Raw genomic sequence first — 11,442 nt, forward strand, 5'->3', positions numbered from 1 at the left:
TGTAGGGAATACTGAGGTGTATTTAATACTAAATTGTAGGGAATACAGAAGTCTACTGAATACTGACGTACAGAATTCTGATGTGTACTAAACACTGAGGTTTCTAACAGATTATATTTCACTCGTTATGGTTGACTGATGATGTCGTTCTTCTCTGACTGATTTGACTGCAGTGTCCCGAGTCGGTGCTGAAGGCGCCATGCGACCAGGTTGTGTGTGTGTGTGTTATTTTCATGTTTTTTGTGAGGACCCTATATATTTCTATAAAACAAAAAATAAAGCCTGTTCCGAATTAAAGCTCTTATTTTGGAAGACAAAGGGAAAGTTATTGTATATCAGTATTGCGCGCACGTGTGTGTGTGTGTGTGTGTGTGTGTGTGTGTGTGTGTGTGTGATCACGTTTTTCTATTTACACGCTGTGTGGAGTCAAAACAAAATCCCCTTAACCTCCACCAGTGTCTGGATCTCATTACTCCTCCCCCTCCCCACTCCTCTCTATCTATCCATCTCTCTCTCTTTCTTTCTCTCTTTCTTTCTATTCAGACTAAATAACAAGGGGTCTTTATGGTGCGTTTTCTTTTTACTCTCAGCTGGGCATCAACGCCTCAATTCCACCCTTGTTTGGGGTACGTGGCGGATATTCAGCGGCCTATATGATATACGCCAGTGCTCCGTGATCGAGGGCGTGGCGTTTGATGGCACTGACGAAAAGCTGCCAATGTTTCCTAGAGGAAATCTGCTGCTGTCTGGTATTTTTCGATCAGGAAGTTGCTCATGTCACGTGTGGGCGTGGCCTTTCCTGTACGATTGATACACACTTTTAATTTCAAACGTTCTCAAGGATTCGCTGCTTTTCCTTTCAGCGTCGTATCTTATTCGCACAAATTTGAGGGTGTCTTATCTGCATTTATCTCATTCATACAACTGAGCAGCTATGAGGCTAAGGGCCCTACTCAGGGGCCCAGGAGTGGCAGCTTGGTGTGGCTGGAAAATTAAACTCACGGCCTTAACCACTAAACTACCACTTTTCCATTTAGGCAGGTTGCAATGTTACGAGGTGGTATCAAAACGTTTTAATGTTTTGTAACACGCCAACAGATGGCAGCACAAGACTGCACGCACAGTCACAGGGAGCACCGATCTTCATAAGTCGATGTGCCAAAGTACATCGTCCTGTGTACATCAGGAGCTGTGCAACTGGTGCTGTTCTGACCACGTCTGCTATTCTCACCACGTTTACACCCTGTCACTGAGCTTCTCACACGTGAAACAACATGATCTCACTACCGGCACCCACCCTACTTGCCAGAACTTCACCCTCTTGATGAAGATCCAGCTTAAAGGTCGCAGTTTTAACCCCATTGGGGACCCAAACCTGTGACAACACCATCCTCCTCTTTACTCCTCCCTCAACACCATCCTCCTCTTTACTTCTCCCTCAACACCATCCTCCCTTTACTTCTCCCTCAACACCATCCTCCCTTTACTCCTCCCTCAACACCATCCTCCCTTTACTCCTCCTCAACACCATCCTCCTCTTTACTCCCCTCAACACCATCCTCCTCTTTACTCCCCTCAACACCATCCTCCTCTTTACTCCTCCCTCAACACCATCCTCCTCTTTACTCCTCCTCAACACCATCCTCCTCTTTACTCCTCCCTCAACACCATCCTCCCCTTTACTCCCCTCAACACCATCCTCCTCTTTACTCCTCCTTAACACCATCCTCCCCTTTACTCCTCTCTCAACACCATCCTCCTCTTTACTCCTCCCTCAACACCATCCTCCCCTTTACTCCTCCCTCAACACCATCCTCCCCTTTACTTCTCCCTCAACACCATGCTCCTCTTTACTCCCCTCAACACCATCCTCCCCTTTACTCCCCTCAACACCATCCTCCTCTTTACTCCTCCCTCAACACCATCCTCCCCTTTACTTCTCCCTCAACACCATCCTCCCCTTTACTCCTCCCTCAACACCATCCTCCCCTTTACTCCTCCTCAACACCATGCTCCTCTTTACTCCCCTCAACACCATCCTCCTCTTTACTCCCCTCAACACCATCCTCCTCTTTACTCCTCCCTCAACACCATCCTCCCCTTTACTCCCCTCAACACCATCCTCCTCTTTGCTCCTCCCTCAACACCATCCTCCTCTTTACTCCTCCTCAACACCATCCTCCTCTTTACTCCTCCCTTAACACCATCCTCCTCTTACTCCTCCCTCAACACCATCCTCCCCTTTACTCCTCCTCAACACCATCCTCCTCTTTACTCCTCCTCAACACCATCCATCCTCCTCTTTACTCCTCCTCAACACCATCCTCCCCTTTACTCCTCCTCAACACCATCCTCCCCTTTACTTCTCCTCAACACCATCCTCCTCTTTACTCCCCTCAACACCATCCTCCCCTTTACTCCCCCCTCAACACCATCCTCCTCTTACTCCTCCTCAACACCATCCTCCCCTTTACTCCTCCTCAACACCATCCTCCTCTTACTCCTCCTCAACACCATCCTCCCCTTTACTCCCCTCAACACCATCCTCCTCTTTACTCCCCTCAACACCATCCTCTTTACTCCCCTCAACACCATCCTCCTCTTTACTCCCCTCAACACCATCCTCCTCTTTACTCCCCTCAACACCATCCTCCTCTTTACTCCTCCTCAACACCATCCTCCTCTTTACTTCTCCTCAACACCATCCTCCTCTTTACTCCTCCTCAACACCATCCTCCTCTTTACTCCCCTCAACACCATCCTCTTTACTCCCCTCAACACCATCCTCCTCTTTACTCCCCTCAACACCATCCTCCCCTTTACTCCTCCCTCAACACCATCCTCCTCTTTACTCCTCCCTCAACACCATCCTCCTCTTTACTCCTCCCTCAACACCATCCTCCTCTTTACTCCTCCTCAACACCATCCTCCTCTTTACTTCTCCCTCAACACCATCCTCCTCTTTACTCCTCCTCAACACCATCCTCCTCTTTACTCCCCTCAACACCATCCCCTCAACACCATCCTCCTCTTTGCTCCTCCCTCAACACCATCCTCTTTACTCCTCCCTCAACACCATCCTCCCTTTACTCCTCCTCAACACCATCCTTCTCTTTACTCCTCCTCAACACCATCCTCCCTTTACTCCTCCTCAACACCATCCTCCTCTTTACTCCCCTCAACACCATCCTCCCTTTACTCCTCCCTTAACACCATCCTCCCTTTACTCCCCTCAACACCATCCTTCTCTTTACTCCTCCTCAACACCATCCTCCCTTTACTCCTCCCTCAACACCATCCTCCCTTTACTTCTCCCTCAACACCATCCTCTTTACTCCTCCTCAACACCATCCATCCTCCTCTTTACTCCTCCTCAACACCATCCTCCTCTTTACTCCTCCCTCAACACCATCCTCCTCTTTACTCCTCCTCAACACCATCCTCCTCTTTACTCCTCCCTCAACACCATCCTCCTCTTTACTCCTCCCTCAACACCATCCTCCTCTTTACTCCTCCTCAACACCATCCTCCTCTTTACTCCTCCCTCAACACCATCCTCCTCTTTGCTCCTCCCTCAACACCATCCTCCTCTTTACTCCTCCCTCAACACCATCCTCCTCTTACTCCTCCTCAACACCATCCTCCTCTTTACTCCTCCCTCAACACCATCCTCCTCTTTACTTCTCCTCAACACCATCCTCCCTTTACTTCTCCCTCAACACCATCCTCCTCTTTACTCCCCTCAACACCATCCCCTCAACACCATCCTCCTCTTTACTCCTCCCTTAACACCATCCTCCTCTTTACTCCTCCCTTAACACCATCCTCCTCTTTACTCCTCCCTTAACACCATCCTCCCTTTACTCCTCCCTCAACACCATCCTCCTCTTTGCTCCTCCCTCAACACCATCCTCCCTTTACTCCTCCCTCAACACCATCCTCCTCTTTACTCCTCCCTTAACACCATCCTCCTCTTTACTCCTCCCTTAACACCATCCTCCTCTTTACTCCTCCCTCAACACCATCCTCCTTTACTCCTCCCTCAACACCATCCTCCTCTTTACTCCTCCTCAACACCATCCTCCTCTTTACTTCTCCCTCAACACCATCCTCCTCTTTACTCCCCTCAACACCATCCTCCTCTTTACTCCTCCCTCAACACCATCCTCCTCTTTACTCCTCCCTCAACACCATCCTCCTCTTTCTCCTCCCTCAACACCATCCTCCCTTCACTCCCCTCAACACCATCCTCCTCTTTACTCCTCCCTCAACTCCATCCTCCTCTTTACTCCCCTCAACACCATCCTCCTCTTTACTCCCCTCAACACCATCCTCCTCTTTACTTCTCCCTCAACACCATGCTCCTCTTTACTCCTCTCTCAACACCATCCTCCTCTTTACTCCTCCCTCAACACCATCCTCCTCTTTACTCCCCTCAACACCATCCTCCTCTTTACTCCTCCCTTAACACCATCCTCCCTTTACTCCTCTCTCAACACCATCCTCCTCTTTGCTCCTCCCTCAACACCATCCTCCCTTTACTCCTCCTCAACACCATCCTCCCTTTACTTCTCCCTCAACACCATGCTCCTCTTTACTCCCCTCAACACCATCCTCCTTTACTCCTCCTCAACACCATCCTCCTCTTTACTCCTCCCTCAACACCATCCTCCCTTTACTTCTCCCTCAACACCATCCTCCTTTACTCCTCCCTCAACACCATCCTCCCTTTACTCCTCCTCAACACCATGCTCCTCTTTACTCCCCTCAACACCATCCTCCTCTTTGCTCCTCCTCAACACCATCCTCCTCTTTACTCCTCCCTCAACACCATCCTCCTTTACTCCTCCTCAACACCATCCTCCTCTTTGCTCCTCCCTCAACACCATCCTCCTCTTTACTCCTCCTCAACACCATCCTCCTCTTTACTCCTCCCTTAACACCATCCTCCTTTACTCCTCTCTCAACACCATCCTCCTCTTTACTCCTCCCTCAACACCATCCTCCCTTTACTCCTCCCTCAACACCATCCTCCCTTTACTTCTCCCTCAACACCATGCTCCTCTTTACTCCCCTCAACACCATCCTCCCTTTACTCCCCTCAACACCATCCTCCTCTTTGCTCCTCCCTCAACACCATCCTCCCTTTACTTCTCCCTCAACACCATCCTCCTCTTTACTCCCCAACACCATCCTCCCTTACTCCTCCCTCAACACCATGCTCCTCTTTACTCCCCTCAACACCATCCTCCTCTTTACTCCTCAACACCATCCTCCTCTTTACTCCTCCCTCAACACCATCCTCCCTTTACTTCTCCTCAACACCATCCTCCTCTTTACTCCTCCTCAACACCATCCTCCTCTTTACTCCTCCCTCAACACCATCCTCCTCTTTACTCCTCCCTCAACACGATCCTCCTCTTTACTTCTCCCTCAACACCATCCTTCTCTTTACTCCTCCTCAACACCATCCTCCTCCTTACTCCCCCAACACCATCCCCTCAACACCATCCTCCTCTTACTCCTCCTCAACACCATCCTCCCTTTACTCCTACCTCAACACCATCCTCCTCTTTACTCCTCCTCAACACCATCCTCCTCTTTACTCCTCCCTCAACACCATCCTCCTCTTTCTCCTCCTCAACACCATCCTCCTCTTTGCTCCTCCCTCAACACCATCCTTCTCTTTACTCCTCCTCAACACCATCCTCCTCTTTACTCCCCCTCAACACCATCCCCTCAACACCATCCTCCTCTTTACTCCCCTCAACACCATCCTCCCTTTACTCCTACCTCAATACCATCCTCCCTTTACTCCTCCTCAACACCATCCTTCTCTTTACTCCTCCTCAACACCATCCTCCCTTTACTCCTCCCTCAACACCATCCTCCTCTTTACTCCCCTCAACACCATCCTCCCTTTACTCCTCCCTTAACACCATCCTCCCTTCACTCCCCTCAACACCATCCTTCTCTTTACTCCTCCTCAACACCATCCTCCCTTTACTCCTCCCTCAACACCATCCTCCTTTACTTCTCCTCAACACCATGCTCCTCTTTACTCCCCTCAACACCATCCTCCCTTTACTCCCCTCAACACCATCCCCCTCAACACCATCCTCCTCTTTACTCCTCCCTCAACACCATCCTCCCTTTACTTCTCCCTCAACACCATCCCCCTCAACACCATCCTCTTTACTCCTCCCTCAACACCATCCTCCCTTTACTCCTCCCTCAACACCATGCTCCTCTTTACTCCCCTCAACACCATCCTCCCTTTACTCCCCCTCAACACCATCCTCCTCTTTACTCCTCTCAACACCATCCTCCCTTTACTCCCCTCAACACCATCCTCCTCTTTACTCCCCTCAACACCATCCTCCTCTTTACTCCTCCCTCAACACCATCCTCCTCTTACTCCTCCCTCAACACCATCCTCCTTTACTCCCCTCAACACCATCCTTCTCTTTACTCCTCCCTCAACACCATCCTCCTCTTTACTTCTCCTCAACACCATCCCCCTCAACACCATCCTCCTCTTTACTCCTCCTCAACACCATCCTCCCTTTACTCCTACCTCAACACCATCCTCCCTTCACTCCCCTCAACACCATCCTTCTCTTTACTCCTCCTCAACACCATCCTCCCTTTACTCCTCCCTCAACACCATCCTCCTCTTTACTCCCCTCAACACCATCCCCCTCAACACCATCCTCCCTTTACTCCCCTCAACACCATCCTCCTCTTTACTCCTCCCTCAACACCATCCTCCCTTTACTTCTCCCTCAACACCATCCTCCCTTTACTCCTCCCTCAACACCATCCTCCCTTTACTCCTCCTCAACACCATGCTCCTCTTTACTCCCCTCAACACCATCCTCCTCTTTACTCCCCTCAACACCATCCTCCTTTACTCCTCCCTCAACACCATCCTCCCTTTACTCCCCCTCAACACCATCCTCCTCTTTACCTCCCTCAACACCATCCTCCTCTTTACTCCTCCCTCAACACCATCCTCCTCTTTACTCCTCCCTCAACACGATCCTCCTCTTTACTTCTCCCTCAACACCATCCTTCTCTTTACTCCTCCTCAACACCATCCCCCTCAACACCATCCTCCTCTTTACTCCCCCTCAACACCATCCTCTTTACTCCCCTCAACACCATCCTCCTCTTTACTCCCCTCAACACCATCCTCCCTTTACTCCTCCTCAACACCATCCTTCTCTTTACTCCTCCCTCAACACCATCCTTCTCTTTACTCCTCCTCAACACCATCCTCCCTTTACTCCTCCTCAACACCATCCTCCTCTTTACTCCCCTCAACACCATCCTCCCTTTACTCCTCCTTAACACCATCCTCCCTTCACTCCCCTCAACACCATCCTTCTCTTTACTCCTCCTCAACACCATCCTCCTCTTTACTCCTCCTCAACACCATCCTCCCCTTCACTCCCCCCTCAACACCATCCTTCTCTTTACTCCTCTCTTAACTCTATCCTCTCCATCACTCAGCATGTCTTCTGTTGTGTTTCGGAGCTTGAACAAGGCCCTTAACCCTCTCCAGGGGCACTGTATTATGGCTGACCTGCACTTCGACTTCATCTTTCTAACATCAATAAAATTATTGAAGAAAGTATTTCACTGTGTTGTACAGTACATGTGACACCTTTACATATAGAGACCTCTGCTGTTCAAACTGTGCAACTGCACTCCTGTTTCTCAGACTGTTCCAAGTTCAGTGGTTTTTGAGAATTTCTGTACCACTGCTATTCTTCAGTCAGTTCACATTACCCACGTGACACGTTGTCTTCTGTCTTCTGTCTGTCTTTCTGCAGTGTGGTAAAGTGGTTCCGGTTCTAAATTCAACCATGAGCTGGAGCTTCCTAACTCGCCTCTTAGAGGAAATTCACAACCACTCGACGTTCGTGGGGAAAATCTGGCTCACAGTCCTCGTGGTGTTCCGCATCGTCCTTACGGCTGTGGGTGGGGAGTCTATCTACTACGATGAGCAAAGCAAGTTTGTGTGCAATTCGGGCCAGCCCGGTTGTGAGAACGTCTGTTACGACGCCTTTGCGCCGCTCTCACACGTCCGCTTCTGGGTGTTCCAGATCATCCTCGTGGCCACGCCCTCTCTGATGTACCTCGGCTACGCCGTCAACAAGATCGCACGCTTGGAGGAGGGCAAAGATGGCGCCCTGAAATTCCCCAAGAGTAGAAAGTTCCACCTGGGCAGGCGTCAAAACCGAGGCCTGGAGGAAGCCGAAGAAGACCAGGAGGAAGATCCGATGATTTACGACGGCGCCAAAATGGAAATCCAGAGCGACTGCGTGTCTCCGGTTTCCACAGGAACTGCTACGAAGACCCGACACGACGGTCGACAGCGAATCCAGCGAGATGGTCTGATGCGAGTCTACGTCCTTCAGCTGGTCGCCCGGTCTGCTTTGGAAATTTGCTTCCTGGTCGGTCAGTACACGCTTTACGGGTTTGCCGTGCCCGGCCGCTACATGTGCTCGAGCAAACCGTGTCCTCACGTCGTCGATTGCTTTGTTTCCCGTCCCACGGAGAAGACCATCTTCCTGCTCATCATGTACGTAGTCACCATGCTCTGCCTCCTGCTCAATGTCTGGGAGATGCTCCACCTTGGACTGGGAAACATGTTGGACCACATGTTGGCCAGACAGCGGCGTTACGACCTGGATGACGAGGACCCGGGTGCCAGCGAGGACAGCGGACGAGAAAGATACAGAGGATACACTCCGTCCGGTACGCCTCCTTTATCACCTCCGGGTTACAACATCGCCCTGAAGGTGGAACCGTCGTTGTTCAAGCAGAAAGATGAAGTGGACGAGGCGTCACCGAAGGAGGCTCATCAGAAGCAGTATGGGAGCACTGAAGACAACTTCATCCAGGTTCAGAAAACGGCCGAGAAGAACAGGAAGGCAAAGCAACACCACGATGAGAGGAACCGATACAAACGTGAAAGAAGCAAGAGGAACGGGAGCAGAGGGGAACGAGGGAGCAGCAGCAGCAAGTCGGACAAGGGGAAGCTGTCTGTCTGGATCTAAAACATCTGAGATACAAGGATGGGACTCCTATTTACAGACTTGTTAAAAAAAACACCATCAGCTTCAGAAGTAATATTGAGTTCTTTCAGATGATCGGTGTGTATTTCGTGCTTTAGGATGAGGCCTCAAGGAGACACAGCTCTCTGTTCAGGATTCAAGGCGAGGCTTTCAGGAAGCTCTGATGAACCTCACCAGATAGGAGTCAGGAGATTTGGGATCTGAGACAACTCATCGCCATAGCAACTGGAACAAAGAAGAATCAGGTTTGAGATCGAACCGTCCTTGTAGGGAAAAAAAAACCCACCCGCCTGAAAACTAAAACAGCTGGATCTCCCGCCGAGGATTGTGGGTAACGGCAGTAACGCGTGTCCGCAGGCTTCGTAAACACGTCGGCTTTTTGTCCCATTAGGAAACGATGCAGGATGCAGACTATTTTTTTGTTGTTTTTTGAGACAGATGTTCCTCCCAGCTAATCTGGAGCATGTTCTAGCATGAGCATGCAGAAGGTTTTCATGAACAAGCGTTTCTCTTTTTTCTAGTGGAAAATGAAGGAAACATGTTTTTTTGTCTTCACAGAAGATCAACGTGAACACACACAATCCGAACTTTCTTTATTATTTGTTTACAGATGTTTCGCTGTAGAGTGATTGGGTTTTCTCCTTTGTTTGTTTCTGGACGTCGCACATGAAACAGATTGAAAGTTGCCTTTAAGCGAATCCAGAGATGAGAAAGAGCTGAACGTCTGCTTCTCATCCAGAATGTGTTTTCTGTTCCATGCTGCGACTACATGCGTTTGCTTCCTGTTTGTTCCTGCGTTTGCTCTTCGTGTTGATATCAGTGACTCGTTATATCAAACTGTTAATAAAAGCGTTACTCTAAATGCAGGCCATCGACGAGCTACGATGCTAGCGAGCTGATCAAGCTAATAAACACGGTAGCTCTCAGACTCCAAAGATTCAAACCTCCGAACGCAGAAAGTGTAACGTCCTGAGACTTAAATAAATAAACGTCTCCTCACAAATGACCCACAGTTTCACACGTCCTTTAATTGGTATTGTTAGTTTAATTACACCGCTACATCGCACGTATGCTAACCTGGTAGCTCTCAGCTTCCATTAGCTAAATTAGCAGCTAGACACTCGAGAGCCATGATCAAGAACGTTCCACAGAGTTGCAACATCATTACCCAGAATTCCTCGTTTTTTTTTTTTTAGGAGGGACGATGAATCTGTTTCTGTTCAAACAGGAGAAATAAAAAACATTATATTTCCTGCATGTGCACGTTTTTATTCCCTCTGACGTCACATTTCTATTTATGGCTTGTTCATGAATGTTAATGCGGGTGCCATGGTAACAGATGTCGGTAACATGTTCAAAAAAACGCTTCCTGTAAGCACATTATCACTTCCTGTAAGGGCGTTATCACTTCCTGTAAGGGCGTTATCACTTCCTGTACTGATTTAATTTGTTTGGTACCAGTCAAAAAGTCTTATTATTCTCATTAACTGATTAAATTTATGAATTTGATTAAAGATGATGCACTCTTTCAGTAAAAAATGGCTTTATAAAGGAGATAAACGGTACAAATGTATTGGAAAAAGATTCCTCTGTGTCACCATTGTAGGATGTAGCTGTCCATGGTCCTTAAGTTAATAATGAAATATGTAATGAATGTCATCACTAAAACCCAATTCAACAGGTATTCATCAATACATCATCTCTAGCAGAAACATCGATATCATGGTATATCTTCTTTATTTGGAAAAGCACTCACGTGTACAATTCCATACGTATCCACAAAAAACAAACAAAGGAGTAAATAGATTAAAGTTATACAAATAATATATTAAATAAAACGAATTAAAAAAGATTTATAATAAAATCTCCAAGTCGTTTAGTCTGGAGTTTAAAGTACACAAGAAATGGTCACCTGGTACATTTTTTTAAAGTGACCTCTAATAGAATATCTTATTTTTTTCTCATTATAAAAAGAACATATTGACTTTAAGTCACTGAGACGTAGGTGGTGATCTGGGAATTCTCAAAGAATTAAAAGACTGGCTATCAAAGATGTGAAGGCGAAAATATCGAATTGCTAATCGAGTTGTACTGGGTGAACAGCAGAACAGAAACATTAATATTAATGTTAAAAATTGCAGACCCAGTAATCACACCAGAACCTCATCCTGGTGTTTGTCCAGTGCATCTCAAAGCAATTCGATATTTTAGTCTTCATTGTCCTACAGATGCGCTCTCTGTACGTCCAATCAAAGAAGGTAGAAATTACATTATTGGACGCCTGCTAGAGGGTCCTGGTGTCACCAAGTAAGTCAAAATCTGATTGGTTACAGCTTTATTGTTGTGCATTTGAAGC

General features: G+C 48.2%; 1 protein-coding gene across 1 annotated transcript in view; it reads left to right on the plus strand.

The window, feature by feature from the left end:
• LOC124388386 (gap junction gamma-1 protein-like) overlaps positions 1–9,208 on the plus strand; it is an 11,221-nt gene extending 2,013 nt beyond the window's left edge. The window contains exon 2 of the mRNA XM_046852952.1: positions 7,839–9,208. Within this exon, the coding sequence (XP_046708908.1) occupies positions 7,872–9,068 (1,197 nt within the window). The 5' untranslated portion in view covers positions 7,839–7,871 and the 3' untranslated portion in view covers positions 9,069–9,208. The remainder of the gene's footprint in view (positions 1–7,838) is intronic.
• The last annotated feature ends 2,234 nt before the right edge of the window (positions 9,209–11,442 follow it).

This window comes from Silurus meridionalis, chromosome 7 (assembly GCF_014805685.1).
Source record: "Silurus meridionalis isolate SWU-2019-XX chromosome 7, ASM1480568v1, whole genome shotgun sequence".
Classification (NCBI taxonomy): domain Eukaryota; kingdom Metazoa; phylum Chordata; class Actinopteri; order Siluriformes; family Siluridae; genus Silurus; species Silurus meridionalis.